We start from the raw sequence: 17,482 nt of genomic DNA on the forward strand, positions 1-17,482 counted from the left end.
CCAAGAACAAGGTGGTTAATAACAAAGCTCGCCCCATTCAAGGTCATCAAGTGGGACGACAAGAACACAAGTGACGTTGAGATCAAGCGTTGTGTTTTGTTTTTCTCCACCTGGCATTTGACAGTTAAAACACAATCACGTTTTTTTTTTTTTTACTTTCTTCCCGTAACAACTCATTTAAAATGCAATTCATATGAGCCTGGGCCAAACTGTCTCCATCATAAATGTTTTGACTGACCGTCAGGCAATGTTATAAGAAACATTTTAGCATGACTAACCACCAACAAAGACTTTTGAAAAAAAAAATAATTGCTTAAAAGCGAAAACTCAACTTTAATACTGTAATAAAAGAAATGACTATAACAAATGTATTGAGACGCTGCGGAAATGTCCCTGAACATTCCCTGTGTATCTTCCCTTAAAAAAATTTGCAAAAATAAGACACACGGCAATCTTCCGTTCAGAGGACGATTCGATTTGAAAGTGGAACGATTCCGTTGTGATCCGATAGGGGACGGCTCAACTGAGAGGGTATGATGCGGTTCCTTTTTTTTTTTGCTGTCATCCTACAAACGTTTGAATGAACTCGTCAGTACTGTAAATGTGCGATTTCCTTCCAATATGCAGTATATCTCGCCAATAAATGACGATCCGATACGGGTCTCAATATATTTCAAAGTGGAACGATTCTGATCTGAAAAAAAATATAGAACATCCTCCGGGTTCAAATTTGTTTTTGGGTCACACACCCCACGAGGAACCTTTGAAGAATAACGTTTTTAATTGCAGCACACCACTATTTAGCATTTACTTGGTGACCTTCGGAGTCGGACTGACGTAAATCTGGGCCGATGTTTAAAGCCACAACAAGCGTACAAAAAAAAAAAGCCAAAATATCACGTCTGTCCGGAGGGGCTTTTTTTTTTTTTTTTTTTGCCCCCCCCATCCAGGTGGACAGGTACAAGAGAGGAGGGGCGGGAGGAGGGGGAATTACTGGATCATTTCTACAGTGTGCTAAAGTTCACCTGGCGAGGCGGGACAAAAGGAGAAAGAAGCTCCTTGGACGACGACGACGACGACGACAACCGAGCGGCGATGTTGACGGACGAGCGTCATTACGCACGTGAGGACTCAAAAGAAGAAGACGCGTTCAAAAGGTGAGAAAGGCCACAAATTCTCGGACTATTTTCTCCTGCAATGGTTTACGACACTAAAATTACCTTTCAACCCCCCCCCCCATCCAAAAAAAAGGGCAATCTTTGACCCAAGACGGACTGGACCCAACACATTTGGGTGCTTCTGGGAGGCGTCCCTTTTTCAAAATTGTGTGATTTATTAATTTTTTTGTTTTTTAAATATCTGGGAAAAAAAAGCATATCGCAGCGGCTAAGCGTGACGATATTGAGGCGGTTCGACAACAGGGCCAAACGATTTTGGAGAGTAATTTAATTGCAATTGGTTTTAATGAGTTTTAGAGGGGGTAGGGGTGGCACTCAACAGCAGTCTTTTTTTTTTTTTGGAAGCAGATTGCACTGATTAGCATTTGCGCAGATGATTAAAAAAATGTAGCGGGGCAAATACTGTAAAATGGAAAAAAAAAACATTGCCACTTTGTATTATATTTCGACAGTTTAATATTTAACCTTTGAGTGAATACAGCTGGAACTAATTGACTATTTCTTCAGGTCAAACTCTACAGTCGCTTATCGTCTAATAATTTACAGCGCATACTTGTGTGTCAGCTCGCGCCATCTTATCTTTCTTTTTCACTTTTTAGTAAGATTTGTTTCGTCAGTTCAAGTTGAAAATACATGCTACTGCCACCTACAGGACAGAAGTGGAACGAGTCAAACGGCATCGTTATCGACTTGTCAATTCGTTCTGAGTGGACAACAGTGACCGGCGCGACAACAAGCCAAAGAAATGTGGTCAGTGATTCTTAACGCAGCTTTTGCCGGGTTCTTTTTTTTTTTTTCCAGTTCGTCCTAAAGTCCTAAAAGAGAGGCGGCATCTAAACCCGCAGCGTGATGGCGGCGAGGAAAGCGGAAGTCCGTCGGCGCATCGTGTCCAAAGACGGCCACAACAACGTGCGCATCAACAACGTGGAGGGCATGGTCAAGCTGTACCTGCACGACATCTGGACCACGGTGGTGGACATGAAGTGGCGCTACAAGCTCACCCTGTTCGCCTCCACCTTCATCATGACGTGGTTCATCTTCGGCGTGTTCTTCTACTTGATCGGCATGGGCAATGGCGACTTTGAGGCCACCCTCAGCTCCAACCACACTCCCTGCCTGGAGAACGTCAAGACCTTCACGGGGGCCTTCCTCTTCTCCCTGGAGTCGCAGACCACCATCGGTTACGGCTTCCGCTACATCACCGAGGACTGCCCGCTGGCCATCTTCACCTTGGTGGCCCAGCTGGTCATCACCGGGCTGGCCGAGATCTTCGTGACGGGGGCCTTCCTGGCCAAGTTGGCGCGCCCCAAGAAGCGAGCCGAGACCATCAAGTTCAGCCGCCGCGCGGTGGTGTGCCGCCGGCAGGGGCAATTCCGCCTCATGATTCAGGTCGCCAACATGCGCAAGAGTCCGCTCATCCAGTGCCAGCTCACCGGCAAGCTCTTCCACGCCAACGTCACCCGAGAGGGCGAGAAGACCCAAGTCCACCAGACTTCGGTGAACTTCTTCGTGGACTCCAGCAGCGATTGCCCGTTCCTCATCCTCCCGCTCACTTTCTACCACATCCTGGATGAGCGCAGCCCCTTGGCCGGGCTCAGCGCCGAAAATCTGCACGGCCGCCAGATGGAGCTGCTGGTGACGCTCAACGCCACCATGGAGTCCACGGCGGCGACGACGCAAAGCAGGACGTCCTACGTGCCCGGCGAGATCCTCTGGGGCTACGAGTTCAAGCCGGTGATTTTCACCACGGCCGGCGGGAGATACGTGGCGGACTTCAACTTCTTTGACAAAGTTCAGGTCAGCAGCGACGCCGCGTCCCTCAACAACGCGGAAAAGCTCAAGCTGGAGGAGAACTACAAGAAGGAGTAGCTGGCTGCGTTGATTCGGGCCTGGAAGCGGGGAAATGTTACGCTCGGGTTTGGGACTCCTCATCCAAAGTCCTACAAATGTTTTGAAAATGTCTACTTTTATGAAAACCAACTTACCAAACCATATCATTCAACGAAGAAAAAGGGGAAAAACAGCCTAGATGGTAGCAGACTGAAGGTTAATCAGAAATGCTTGGATGCTTCATGCTAAGCTACGAAATTGATATTCACACGTAGCAGTAGAAATACGAATACGGGGACAGACATTTAGGTAGTTGTCGAATAAAAATAATGCAGACTGTCGCTACGACTTGTAGCTACTCGGCCACAGTGAAGGCAGCTTAGTTTTGGCAGCATTAGTTAGCACATGCTAATAACGTCATTTGTGATTTTTGTGGGTGGGGGGGTGTTACAAACTGAAATTTAATATGTCCCGGAGTAAAATGTGATCCGTTTTAAGGCTTTCACTACAAAAAATGTTTGTCGTATTTGTTTTCTCTTTCGTTGTCAACTTCGCGCTCTTCTTGTGACAAGAACCGAAACTGTTTGCTATAAACACTCAAGGCTCCAAAACACGATTCATCTTTTCACTGACATAATGTACCGTATATAAACAGAATGACACATTCAAGTCAATTTTGGGTGCCGTTGGCTGTCGTCACGTTTGGCTGCTTTATGTCCAGTGGCGCGACCCGACGCTGGCTATCCAGAAAGTGGTTACGTTCTCTCCCTCGCCCATCTAATTCCTCATCCTCGCTCATTTTAAGAGCGACGTTGCTAAAAGGTAAACCAAATTTTACTTTGGGAAGTGCTGAGCTAGCTGAGGTCAAAGATGACCACCATTTCATAGCGCTGGGTAGTTTTATTAGGCTTGGCCAGAGCAAGAGCCTTACTGTCGAGATTTTGCGCAAAATGTGATCGGTGTATCTAACCAAAATGGACATGCGCAAGAAAACACCCCCGGGACTTATAGTTAAATTGTACAAATGTCATCTTGATTTTATTTGACAATGTACCACTACATGTATTTGAAATGCACACTACTGACACCTACAGGACATATGGGGAACTGCGACTAGCCAAACAGAATAAACATCTTGATTTGTTTGAAACTAGCCAATGATGTCGACAGGACTTAAGTGGAGCTGCAATGACATGAAGGGTGTTCGCAGTTCCTTCTTGATTTGTTTTGACACTTGACATCGGTTTGAAATTCAAGCTAACAACGTTTAAGGGACTTTAGTGGAACGGCATCAACGCCGTCTTGATTTGTTTTGACGGTTGACAAAAGTTTGAAATACAGTATGCGACATAAAAATTACAGAAATACAGCAGTTCAATTTGGACTTTTTTTTAAACAATTAATTTTGTGATCCTACTTGAGCACGTTTCATTGTAACAGAGTACAGACTAATAGACAGCCGCCTGTTAGCTGTAAGAGTGGTCTTCAGCACATAAGTCAGCGTTACCTCTCACGAAAACTCTGATACGTTCTCATACGCACAACAGAAACAGGTATTTCAGTTTTGCATTTGAGATATTAGTATGTGAATATTTTGCACACACTTTTTTGACAAAAAAAAAAACTAAACAAAACCGTTTTTCCCCAATCGGTTTGGGAGGAGATGAGAAAGAAGGCCTCCCTACCTGCTCGTCGACGGGGTACACCTCGAACAAAACTTCGCGCCTTCCATCTTTCGGGGTCGCTTCGGAGCCCGGGTGGTGACGTCACAGGTTCGGGTCCACAAAATTGCGCTCACACGTGCGGCGTCGGCTTTAGATCTTTGTACAAAAGCTGACGTCACTGGCGCGCGCCCAACGTCTGTCTGTGGTGGCCCATGTGTCGCCGTGACGTCACACTGTGAATGCGAGTGCGCGACTCGAGCTCCTGTGTTGTGAGTCCTCTTGTTACTCGGCTCCTGCAAAAGTTACACAAATACTCCATTTGTTATTTGTCATCTATTTGAATGCTTACAATGCTGTAAAGAATCGCAGTTTTTTTCCCCTTTTTTTTTTGCCTACACAGGTGAGTCACACTGACATTTACAAGTTCACAACTCAATGAACGTATGATTATGAAGAAATGCTGCAGGAATATTACTTTGGTAGGGGGACGAGAATTTAGTGAGATGTTTAAATATAAAATGTAGGAGAAAAACCGCAAAAAAATAAAATAAACCGAATTACAGGTACTAATGGCATTCTTAAAAATGCTAACATGGAGGTAACAACCAGCATAGACAAAAAGCTACAGCAGACGATGAAGACGTTGACTTGAGGTTGTATTCAGTTACTATTTCTGATGACCACTGACGAAATGCTCGCAGTAGGTGTGCTTACCAGGGTGAGCGCAACATGAAGGCTTTTGATTACATCTTGCCCGTATTCAGCTCCCATTCCTTGAGAGCATTGATGACATGCAAATACAATAGTTGGTATGATATCTTGTACATCAGGGGCCTCAAACTCAGAGCCCGGGGGCCAATTCCAGCATCCCCCTAGCTGACATCAAAGTTTAATGTTAGTATGGCACCCCCATTTTTTTTTGGCCATGTGATGCTTATGGCGAAACAAATTCTTAAGTGACAGCATGTGAAAGGAAAAGAAAGATATTGTGTCACCCAGTCCCAGCGCCGTCTTTCTCAAACCCGACCCTGAAGAGAAAGATCGGTGACGAGAAAAAGCCAATTTGAAGAAACACAGGAGATGGAATGTTTTGTTGAGCACAGGGGGCACCCCAACATGCCTTGAACGCGCGGAAAAAGTTGCGGTGCTCAAGAAATCAGACATCATGACTCAACTGGACATAAGGGAGTATGCAAAGAAAGGACTGGGTCAGCAATCTTTCTTCACGTTCTGAAGAACCGCAAACTGTTATTAATAAAGATTTAGAAGACTGGATGAGCTGTACTTTTTTTTTTTTTTTTAATACGCTAACCACTTATATATAGAATGGTTTACCACTATCGCGGTGGGATTGAAGGGAATGAGTGGGGTTTTGTTTTGCTTCCAAAAGTCTTGAGTTGGTTTTTCCAGCAACGCGCGAAAACACAGCTCACACAAACAAGACTTTACAGAAGCTCAAGAAGTCAATATGTGAAAATCAATGCAGAATGCAAAAGCAATAAAATGAGCCCATCACAGCAATTACGGTATTCCGCATAAATGTGACTTTTCCTGTTGTTTTTTGTCCCCCCCTCTAGAATTGACCTTGGACTCTCAGTCACATTCAATGAGGAAATTCTGAGTGTCAGCAAAACTTGTTTTTGCCTCACAAACCTCATCTCCATTGAGATTTTTGACGTTTCAGTCATCAGTCGTCAGGCGTCGTCAAAATCGATGACGTCGTCCGACTCGTGAAATCGTGTCCAAGCCACCTCGAGATGGAGGCCGAAATTTTCCCGAAGGAAGTCATCCTGGAGCTGGTGAAAACCAGCTTTGAGCAGATCTCGGCGGCCCAGTGGGCTCTCCTCGTGGCGGGAACCCCCGACTCGGAGACCAAGGCCATCATCGCCGACACCATCGGCGACGTGATCCAGAGGATCTCCTCCGACGTGGTGAGGCACCTGCTGCCCGCCATCACCGATCACCTGCGAGGACAAGAGTCTCAGACGCCGGTCAGGATCGGTGGAAAAGAAGGACTCGGAATCTGTTCTCGGGTAGGAATCAAGAAAAAAAAAAACATGGTCGTTTCTTTGCAAAGTCTGCCGGGTCGTACAAACGGATTCAACAGAAGGAAAATTGATTTAAAATCGGAATAAATGCAAGCTCACCCTTAATGTCGGCACCGTCATTTTCCAGCACTGCCTTAACCCTCTCGGGAATCTGAAATCCTCTTCCGCTCCTCCGCGACAAGGTCCCAAAGCTCGTGCACGTGAGAGGCCCACACTCTTGACATCGTTTGAGCTGAAAGTTTCTTTTCAGACCACCAGTTCCACAGTTCCAAGTGGCTTTCTTGCGCATCACCTTTGGAAAACGGCATCCATCCGGGATGGGAGCTCCGCAGACCAGTTTGATGCGGTGTACGGCCTCGGCACCGGCGGCCGAACCGAGGCTGTCCCGTTTTTTTTCTTCGGGGCGTTCGGGGGACATGAACGGTTACATTTTCTGAGGATGGTGAACATGCCCAATAATAGAAGCGGTACATTGGCTACTTTGCATTGCAGAAACGTCATTTCTTCATGGCTAACCCATGATCAGATCTAAAATACAAAGCGATGCCCTAAAAAAAATTTTTTTTTTTAATTCACTAATACGACTTGCCGCCACTTTAGGTGATTAAGGCCATCGACCGGTGCAGTCCGAAGCTGAGCGAGTGCCTGACGGAGACCTTTGCGGCCGCCCTGGACCTCCCGCCGCAGAAGTACGAGGGCGCGGGGGAGCTCACCACTCTGGTGGAGTCGGAGGTGAAGCACCGGGTGACGTCGGCCTTGTCCGTGGCCCGGAACACGAGCGAGTGGCCGTCGGACCCCACCCTCTTCATCCGGGGCACCATGTCCAGCGTGGGCAACCTGGCCTCCATCTTCCGCAAAGCCGTGGAGTATCTGAGGCAGGTGTTCGCTCGGGCCCGCACGCCGTGCGTGGTGCTGTGCGGGCGCTCCGCCATGAAAGCCGGCGACATGACGGACGCCGTGAGCGGGATCCTACTCAAGTGGTCCCGCGGTAGCCAGGGCGAAAAACCCAAGGAAAAACCGATCGACGTCGAGACGGCGAGCCAACACTCTGAGCACTTGTACGTGGTGACCGAGAGCCTCGACTCGGGGCTCACGCAAAGCGCTCAGCTGACTGCGTTGGACATCACCAGAAGCATCATCCAGGAGCCCTTCGGCGGCTCCGGAGACCGCGCGGAAAGACTGACGCGCTTCAACCTCAACCTGAAGCTCATTTCCAACAAAGTCAAAAATTTCTTTAACTCGCAGGAGACGGCCGGCGAGCACGGCAGCCTCGCCATGCGCAAGTCGCGCTTCTTTAAGTTTGCGCGCATGCAGTTTGCGCGCATGTTGGGAGGACTCAAGCGCGCCTTCAAGAACCAAGAGGGCTGCCTGGTGTGCCTCAAGCCGGACCAGCAAAGGTCCCCGAGAGGGGACTCCAAAGGCACCTTCAGGTCCAGCACTTTGCACGTCAGGCCGTCGCAGCATCCCAAGCTCGAGTTCGAGGCCATCCAAGAGATGGTGGCCAAGCTGTTCGAAGACCTCAGCAAGTTGGAACCGGAAGCCCGCGCTGCCAAAATCCAGCGCTACATGGACGAGAAGCTGCGGAGCTTCTCTCAGGATCTCACCTCTCGCCTGTACGAGTACATCATGTCCTGTCAGAGCGAAGTGTACGAGGTGCCCTCCAGCCGCTCCAACACGCCTTTCGTGGACTCGGTGCTGTGGGGCCGGCGGGGGAAGAAGAACTGGGACGGCGGGCAGAAGTTCTCCCCCGAGGTCCTGTACGCCATGACGGAGGACGCGGCCTGGAGGTTCCTGCAGCAGCTGCTGCTCTGGCTGGAGACGGAGGACGGCGAGACGTACGCCGACGAAGTGTCCGGCGCCGTCGGCGAGATCAACCAGCTGGTCGTCACGGCGCTCAACACGGGCGACGACCCGGAAGACCAGCTCTCCGAAAGGAGCTCGGATGAGCCGGCCAAGGACGACGGGCGGAGATTTTCCTCAAGCGTCCGCGAAAGCCGCGCCAGGACCTCGGCCTCTTCCGACTCGGAACCCCTGTCCTTGAAGGACTTGAGCGAGGTCTTGGCCTTCACGCTGGCAACGCAGCTGGGCCACCGCCTGCCCAGGAAGTGCAAGAGGTCTCTGAAGCCGGACGCCCTGATGCTGGTCGTGCAGCATCTGTCGTCCAGGGCGCTGCAGGAGATCAGCCCGGGGCACATGGACAACATCGAGACGCTGGCCAACGTGGAGGAGGTGATCGTACCCGTGGTGAAAAATCTGCTGGCCGAGTTCGGCACGCCCGATAAACTGGTGGAGGCCGTGACGTTGGACGAGGCGTATTTTGACGACGTGGTCATGAAGCATCTCACGGTGCAACTCAAAGCCCCCAGGGATGCGCCCCCCAGCCCCTTGTCATCCATCATGTGCTGCTATCCGTGTCGCTGATCCCCATCGGACGTATCGGTCGGGTAGATCGCGTGACCCGACCGCCACAAACTGCCAACATCCAGCGCCCGAGTTCCGAGCCGAAGGTGCCGGATGAATCTTGGACTCGCTCAGCTACAGACACGGACTCCGTTGGACTGGGAGTTGCCCGCTCACCTTTTCCAACACGTAGCGATACAGTGGGTTTGCAGTGACCTCAACGCTTCATTCGGGGCAAAACGACACTTTTGGGTGGAATAAAAGGAATCAAACCTTGATTCTTCAACTCTTTTATTCATCCATACGCCGACTCCTCTCGACTCAGACCCTGCACAGCTTCAGAGGGAAGTTCTCGCTGATCAGGTGGTCGTCATGGAGCACGATGACGACGTTGACTTCAAACTCTGCGAGGAAAACGCGAATCTTAGCTCATCATATGAACCGCGAGATGCCGGCGTCACGACGAACGCTTGCTACGTCATCGCATGGATTTATTTATTTTTTTAAAATTTCTTTCTTGTATTTCCATATGTAAGTGGAGTCGTTACTCCACCCCAGGGGTGGGCAAAGTGCAGCCCACCAAGTATTTACATAATCAAGAGTTGTGTCATATTTTGTGCATTCATTTATGTCGTTAAAATATGTATTCATTTTTGTTATTAATCGATGTGAAAACTAGAAAACTGGGCGAGACACATCCACCACCAGGGACAAGATTAGGCCGCCGATACTGGAGCCGAGTACCCGTGAGTGTCATGGCACTTGGGAGAAAATGTGTCATGCATGTGAGAAAAGATGATGCGGGTCACGGGGTTGAATGATATTAAAAAATAATAACAAGACACATGATGTGCAACTCGAGCTATGTGGCGAGTCAGCGCCACTCGCAGTGTTTTTCGTACTCGTATATCTGTGAATAAATTACCTGCCATCAAAATACCCCGACCTTTGCTTTTGTTTCATAAAAGGCTCATTTTCTCCGCTTTTTGCTCAGAAACATGCGTTTTTGGCAAGCCGCGCGCTCCCACACGAATGCGGGGACCTCTACTTTGAAAACGGTGGGGCAGTGAACGGGTCGCATGTCAAAATGTGAAAAGCCTACTGACCGACTTTGAAGTTGGTGGTCTCCAGGGTGGGACAGGTGAAGAGCCTGGGGAACACCATGTAGATGGGAATGGGCAGCCCGCGGCACACGTCGCCCTCGCCTATCTGGATGTTTTGGATCTCGGTGGCGTCTCGGGCGTAGCCTTCGGCGCAGCCTGGACAAGACATTCGCGACGGGCGTCTCCAAATTTAAAAAAAAAAAAAAAAACTCACAAAATACTGAACCTTGAACATTTTATTTGATCGCTTTGTAGTATTGTCGCCTTCCTCCTAATGTCAGAAATTGTAAACTGCTTTGATGTCGACTGAAGGCACGTGGCCGCAAAGAAAATGTGCTCCTCGCTGGACATGTGCAAAATAAAGGGGGTCGGGTGGGGGGAGGGGTCCCTCGGACCTCTTGTTGATTTGTCCATCCGCGAGATGGCGTTCTTCCGGTTTTCTGACAAAAATAAAAAAATCCAATGAAACTAAAAAGAACATGGCCAAGGTCCTTACCGCAGGTCTCCACTCGAATCAGCTGGAGCTCGACGCTCTTGACGGCGACGTCGGAACTCTCCACCACCACCTCTCCGGTCAGCGGGCGGCTTACGACGCAGGTGGTGTTGTCCAGGTGGCCTCGGATGAAAAACCTCGGCAGCAAACTCCGCTGAGGACCAAGACGACGCGCGAGTGAGCGCGTTTGAGTCTTGACGGCAAGCGGGCGGCTTGAACGGCAATGAAATCAAAAGGTTTGCGCCACCTCGCGGATGTTCTGCAGGGTGTCGGGGGTGATGGTGAAGTTGACCGGGTTGGCGCCGACGTTTACTTTCTGGGGCTAAAGATGGTTAGAAATGAACCTTTAGAGATAACGAACGTGCTCATGGAACAACTTCAACTCGCATGTCAAGGCATCGCCGTATATCGAGTGAGTTCATTTTCCCAACCTGACAGTGCACGATGAATTCGCAGCTCTTGCTGAGGTCTTTGGCCAGCAGGGAGCGCTTCAAGTCACAGCGGAGAGTGTACTGCATGCAACCACCAACATTTGGGCTATGTTAGAATTTTGGCCGAGTCAAAGTGGTGCTTGACTCAAAATACGCAGGACTATTATGGACAAATGCAGAGAAACGGCGAGAAGCGAGGCAGACGGGGGGACGGGGGGGGACGGCCCATGTGCTTGTGTTGTGCGCTAACCTGGATGTTGATGAAGACCCCGTGGTAGGTCTCGTACAGAGCTTTGTTGCCTTTGGCATTGAGGGGTAACTCGAAAGGGATCTCGGTCTTGCCTCCTGGGATCTTGCCGGCCTTGGCCACCTCAATGTTGCAGCTGATCAGCGAGATGGGCTGCAGAAGCAACGTCAAATGCAGTCAGTGAACTTGCAATCAAATCGAGAGAACCAAACGGGTGAGTGATGATTAAAATCGTTCAACTTTAGAGTACATGATCAACGTCTGTGCTTTTTTTTTTTTTTTTTTTTTTTTTTACATTCTGTGGACGTCCACTTCTGTGCCTTTCTGCGACTCTCTGTTGAGTGTGTTGCAACTATAACCGCCTGAAAGTTTCACAGTGGCAACAGAGAGCGGCTGGGACTGGAAAAGTCACAGAAAGGCAAACAAGTGGAGATCCTTGAGCTCCAGTGCCCTAACAAAGACAGTACGACAAGAAATGCGAGGTCGGTACTTTCTGACCTCAGCTATATGAACATTATTGATCTCTTTTCAACTTACCTTGACCGAGTTGTAGAAGGCCTCAAAGACACCCACGCTCTTGGAGCTCAGCTGCAGGTTGACCAGGCCCTCCATGCTCAGGGAGATTCCATGATGCTGCATCGCCTCCTTGCATGACAGCACGATAATGCCGGCCACAGACTCCTGCACGATGAGAGACAAACACGTTACCTACTGCTTGTGTCACCTGTGAAGACAGAACCCGATCTATTACTGGTTAGGAGTCCCAAATTAGTAAAGGGGTACACATGTATTATATGCAAAAGAAGAACTTTATAGATAGATAGATAGATAGATAGATAGATAGATAGATATCAATACACACACACGTGCGCAGGTTGTGGGAGGAAAAAGCTCATTTGAGTGTGAAGAAAAGTAAATGAGGCGCAAGTCATGAGATAAGGAGGACGGCGCCTCCTCCTCTGTCAAACTTAGCATAGCCCATTAGCATCACTTCACGATCCACGTACTTACACCCTCATGATAAACTTTGTTGGCCCTTTTTAGTCGTATGTCCAACGTGACGCTCATCTCCGGTCGTCACACGCCAACCCAGTCGTTAGAGGGTAAAAATTTCATGCTGAAGAACTTGACTTGTTTGGGGGTTTTGGCCGAGTTAGATAGCTTACGTGCTTACTTCCGGGATATAAACGGAAACAAGGCAAGTCTCCCAGAGACTTTTCAGGTAAAGTTTTCGACGTAAAGGTATTTTAATCTCATTTATGATAGTGGGCGCTATTTGCATCTTGTTTCCGAACCATTTAACCGATAATAATTATACTATATTGTATTTTGAAAGTGAGAAGATTTTCTCAACAAATAGAGAAAACACTTGTTTTTGTAGTTTTATTTTGAAATGCGTCATTTAGTTACCTTACAAGCATTCGATTTTTTTGTTACAATAAATCAATATACAGTATATGCATACATATCCATACATACATCCACATCTTAAGTGGCTACAAAACCAATTAGTATTTTTGAAATTCACGTTAAAATGGACTCATATTACAATTTAATCCCCGAAATAAGTCCCTTTATGTTGTCATAATTTTACAAGAAACAGAGCAATTTTCTTGCAAGGGGCACAAGCCCCCTCCTCTAAAAAAACATGAATTGATTGCAACTTTGTGACTTTTCTCTTAAATGGGCAACTTTCTTGTTTTGTTGGCATTTAGTGGTACACATGGGAGTTCTGTAAATTGCCGTAAGGATGACGAGAGAGGGGTCCTTGGAGGGGGCGGGGGACAAAAAAAACCCTGAGAACCGCTGGAAAAAGTTTATCGTGAGTATTTCTTTCGTGTAACACAATACTTTAAAAAGTATGATGTAGATCAAAACTCATAAGACAGGTGACATGTTTATCCTAAATTAGTAGTTGAGGAAACAAGAGGACTACAACGCAGGAAGTAAAGTCTTACACGATGTGACGTCACCACTGGTCATGGGCGACCACAGCCAGACGTCGCGAGTTCGCCAGTGACGTCACCTTTTGTACAAAGATCAAGGCCGACACTTCACCGGGGGGCAATTTGACGGAACCACTAGTGTTTGCGTGAGTTTGTATATATGGTTCTACGTAGTCTAAATGTAGTGGACCCAAACAAGTGACGTCACTTTCCTGCCGACCGAAGGGACCCCGAGATGGAGCCGGATCGTTTACTCAAGGTGGATGCCATTCTAGAGCTGGTCAAGTCCCGCTTCAATCTCATCTCCGCGGCCCAGTGGGCTTTGCTGGTGGCCGGAACTCCGGATTCGGAGACCAAGGCCGTTTTGGCCGATACCATCAGCGACGTGATCCAGAGGATCTCCTCCGAGGTGGTGCGGCAACTGCAGCCCGCCATCAGCGAGCACCTGCGAGGACAAGCGTCTCAGGCTCAGGTCCGTACAAGTGGAAAAACTGCTCACGCTCTGCACTCGAGTACAAGTACAGATACTGTACTCATGTAAATAAAACGTGCTGAAGTAGAAGTATAGGAAAGCACAATAGTTCAAAAATATTTGTACAATTAGAATAACAAGACAAAAGTGCTTACGTTGTGGGGTCAGGTTAAAGTACAGATACTTGCGTATAAAAGACTGGTCACACTAGTCAACTCCCCAGTACTTAGTAAGGAATTAAACTCTGTATTCAAGTGCAAGTAAATATACTTCTATGAAGAAAATGGCTTAGTCTGACATGTACAAAAGTAAAAAGATGTCCAGGATGACCGCTCAAAGTAGCTAAAAGTTTGATAAAAACAGTCCTCAGTTCCCGTCAAGAGCACAAATAAGTTGTGTCAGTTCCAGAGTTGAAAATTCTACCTAGAATACAGTAACAAAGTAAGCGTACTCCATGACATGACCACAATGGGTGGAAAAACTCACACGACCTCTTTCTCTATTTTTTGGGGTGTCGTTTCTTCATTTGTGGAGGTCGAAAAAGGGGGCGGGCCTTTCTAAACAAAGGCGTAGAAAGTACAGATGGGTTTTCAAATGGAGGGAGTAAGACTAAAAAATGGCCCGAATAAGAGACACCTGAAAAATGTACTGACCGTAACGACTTGCACTGGGTTACTCCCCACCACCGCAGGTGAGCAATGCCATCGACCGGTGCAGTCCGAAGCTGAGCGAGTGCCTGACTGAGACCTTTGCGGCCGCCCTGGACCTCCCGCCGCAGAATTACGAGGGAGCGGGGGAGCTCACCACGCTGGTGGAGTCGGAGGTGAAGCACCGGGTGACGTCGGCCTTGTCCGTGGCCCGGAGCGCCGCCGAGTGGCCGTCGGACCCCGTTCTCTTCATCCGCAGCACCATGTCCAGCGTGGGCAACCTGGCCTCCATCTTCCGCAAAGCCGTGGAGTATCTGAGGCAGGTGTTCGCTCGGGCCCGCACGCCGTGCGTGGTGCTGTGCGGGCGCTCCGCCTTGAAGGCCGGCGACATGACGGACGCCGTGAGCGGGATCCTACTCAAGTGGTCCCGCGCTAGTCAGGGCGAAAAACCCAAGGAAAAGCCGATCGACGTCGAGACGGCGAGCCAACACTCTGAGCACTTGGTGATGGTGACCGAGAGCCTCGACTCGGGGCTCACGCAAAGCGCTCAGCTGACTGCGTTGGACATCACCAGAAGCATCATCCAGGAACCCTTTCGCGGGTCCGGGGACCGCGCGGAAAGCCGCCTGACGCGCTTCAATCTCAACCTGAAGCTCATCTCCAACAAAGTCAAGAACTTCTTCAAGTCGCTCGAGACGGCCAGCCCGGACGGCCACAACATACTGCGCAAGTTCCGCTTCTTCAGGTTTGCGCGCTTGCAGTTTGCCCGCATGCTGGGAGGACTCAAACGCGCCTTCAAAAACCAAGAGGCCTGTCTGGTGTCCCTCCGGCCGGATTACCCCAAGTCCCCCAAAGACAGCAAAGGGGGGGGCGCTTTCAGATCCAGCACCTTACACGTCAGGCCGTCACAGAATCCCGCGTTTGAGTTCGAGGCCATCCAGGACCGGGTGGCCAAGATGTTCGACGACCTGAGCCAGATGGAGCCGGACGTCCGCGAGGCCAAAATCAAGCGCTACATGGACGAGAAGCTCCGGGGCTTCTCCCAAGAGCTCTCCTCTCACCTGTACGAGTACCTCATGTCCTGTCAGAGCGAAGTGTACGAGGTGCCCTCCAGCCGCTCCAACACGCCTTTCATGGACTCGGTGCTGTGGGGCCGGCGGGGGAAGAAGAACTGGGACGGCGGGCAGAAGTTCTCCCCCGAGGTCCTGTACGCCATGACGGAGGACGCGGCCTGGAGGTTCCTGCAGCAGCTGCTCCTCTGGATGGAGACGGAGCCGCAAGGCGAGGAGACGTACGCCGACGAAGTCTCCGGCGCCGTCAGCGAGATCAACCAGCTGGTCGTCACCGCCCTCAACGCCGACGAAGACCGGGAAGAGCCACCGAGGAGCCAGCGAGTGAGCGAGAAGACGCTTCCCAAAGACGAAGGGAGAATCCAGAAGAGCGTCTCCGCGGCTTCCGACTCGCGGCCTCCCCAAACACGGGCCTCGGCGCTCACGGTGGCCCCGGGGCCGTCCGGCAATCTTTCTCCCAGGTGGGATCGCACGGCGTCCTTCAACGTGAAGCTGACCCGCCTCCTGGCCTCCACGCTGGCCACGCAGCTGGGCCAGCGCCTGCCTCGGAAGTGCAAGCAGTCTCTGAAGATGGACGCGCTGATGCTGCTTGTGGATCATCTGTCGTGCAGGGCCGTCGAGGAGATCAGCCCGCATCACATGGACAACATCGAGACCATGGAGAACCTGGACGAGGTGATCACGCCCGTCGTCAAGAAGCTCCTGGCCCACTTCGGCTCGCCGACCAAACTGGTGGAGGCCGTGACGTTGGACGAGGCGTCTTTTGACGACGCCGTCTTCAAGCACCTCCTGACCCAACTTACCGCCGTCAGGGAACAGCCCAAAGTCAGCAAGGGCCTCAGCTTCTTCTCATCCGTGGCCAAGCTGTGCTCTCGCTCCACGTGACCCCGCATTCCTCGCCGTCTTTCAGGAGTCGCTCCCCAACAGTCCGCCGCCGCGCGCATGTGTGTACATAGTGTGGATACTTTTCTCATGCACGCTGACCGTCATGCACAGTGGCGTCTACTTACGAGTAAACCCCACCCATTTGTTTTGAGATGACGAGGCATCACGGGCGACTTCCATTTTAGTATTTGCTCTGCGTTGCGAGCGTGACCATTTATTCAAATGGGGAAAATGGATTTGACGGACGCATCGAATCGAGTGCTTGGCCGCGGAATGATTTCAGCTTGTAAGTCGAGGTAGCACTGTCAACACATGTATCATGTACTTTTTTCCGATCGTATCGTTGATAATATTTATTGATGTTCTCTTATGCCCACGTCTGTTGGGGATGGGACTTGTATGGGCTGCGGTTTTTCGGTTTCGCAATTCACTTCACATGGGCTCCGTGTGCGTGCGCGCGCGCGCGTTTACCCGCTCCCACGGACGCAGTCAAACCACTCACACGAGCGAGCAGGGCATTTGAGTGACGGCAATTTGAATTGACACTGGCTTCAAATTCAAATCTCCGCCGTGGATTCATTTTGGTTTCACTTGTGCGGACAAGGACGAGGGAGTAAAAACTGGACAGATGTTTTACTATCTGCAATTGCTGTCGTGTACTTCTAAGGAAACAAGCAGTATGACCAAGCTTCTCCTGTCCTGTCGATAACCTCGATTTAATGGACATGGCTCCAAATGGACAAAAAACACTGTTCAGAGTCCATTTCCCTTCACCTCTCGGACAGTAGCTGTGAACCTCTCCGAGTTACGAAATTGGCCATAGCGCCAGTAGACGGCGCTGTGGTGCAACCAATGGAGATGAGCGACAAGTTGTGACTGACGCAGGCCCACGGTGGTGCCTCCGTGGCGGCCATGTTGGTAGTGGCGACAGTCCCAACAAAGGCAAACAATGAAAAGCACCGACAGGAGCTTCTCAGCACCACCGTAGGCGGACAGCTCAAAAAGAGTATCGAGCATCCCGCCGGCCCCCCACAAGCGTCGGCACAGTTGATTGGGATAAACTTATCA

General features: G+C 50.0%; 4 protein-coding genes across 5 annotated transcripts; 3 read left to right on the plus strand and 1 right to left on the minus strand.

The window, feature by feature from the left end:
- Positions 1–987: 987 nt before the first annotated feature.
- On the plus strand, positions 988–5,945 carry kcnj15 (potassium inwardly rectifying channel subfamily J member 15). Of its 2 annotated transcripts, XM_086131434.1 has the most exons (3): positions 988–1,157; positions 1,831–1,928; positions 2,024–5,945. In XM_086131434.1, the coding sequence occupies exons 2-3, from the start codon at positions 1,924–1,926 to the stop codon at positions 3,045–3,047; spliced, it is 1,029 nt and encodes a 342-aa protein (XP_085987560.1). In that variant the 5' UTR covers positions 988–1,157; positions 1,831–1,923; the 3' UTR covers positions 3,048–5,945. The 2 variants fall into 2 exon arrangements, with proteins under 2 accessions (XP_085987560.1, XP_085987561.1); XM_086131435.1 differs by lacking the exon at positions 1,831–1,928 and having other exon boundaries at positions 989–1,157; positions 1,980–5,945.
- A 138-nt stretch (positions 5,946–6,083) lies between these two features.
- Positions 6,084–10,057, plus strand: LOC147194190 (uncharacterized). Its single transcript, XM_086131432.1, has 2 exons — positions 6,084–6,705; positions 7,321–10,057. The coding sequence occupies exons 1-2, from the start codon at positions 6,430–6,432 to the stop codon at positions 9,139–9,141; spliced, it is 2,097 nt and encodes a 698-aa protein (XP_085987558.1). The 5' UTR covers positions 6,084–6,429; the 3' UTR covers positions 9,142–10,057.
- vps26c (VPS26 endosomal protein sorting factor C) lies at positions 9,395–12,593 on the minus strand. Its single transcript, XM_086131436.1, has 8 exons — positions 12,406–12,593; positions 11,932–12,075; positions 11,398–11,547; positions 11,148–11,228; positions 10,964–11,038; positions 10,720–10,870; positions 10,227–10,379; positions 9,395–9,524 (listed from the first exon to the last, which is right to left on the minus strand). Exons 1-8 carry the CDS (start codon positions 12,460–12,462, stop codon positions 9,442–9,444), a joined length of 894 nt encoding a protein of 297 aa, XP_085987562.1. The 5' UTR covers positions 12,463–12,593; the 3' UTR covers positions 9,395–9,441.
- A 734-nt stretch (positions 12,594–13,327) lies between these two features.
- On the plus strand, positions 13,328–17,465 carry LOC147194192 (uncharacterized). The gene is made up of 2 exons (XM_086130711.1): positions 13,328–13,812; positions 14,504–17,465. Exons 1-2 carry the CDS (start codon positions 13,576–13,578, stop codon positions 16,412–16,414), a joined length of 2,148 nt encoding a protein of 715 aa, XP_085986837.1. The 5' UTR covers positions 13,328–13,575; the 3' UTR covers positions 16,415–17,465.
- Positions 17,466–17,482: the final 17 nt, after the last annotated feature.

Source organism: Hippocampus guttulatus, chromosome 15 (assembly GCF_054856545.1).
Source record: "Hippocampus guttulatus isolate MCC_2025c chromosome 15, RoL_Hgut_1.0, whole genome shotgun sequence".
Classification (NCBI taxonomy): domain Eukaryota; kingdom Metazoa; phylum Chordata; class Actinopteri; order Syngnathiformes; family Syngnathidae; genus Hippocampus; species Hippocampus guttulatus.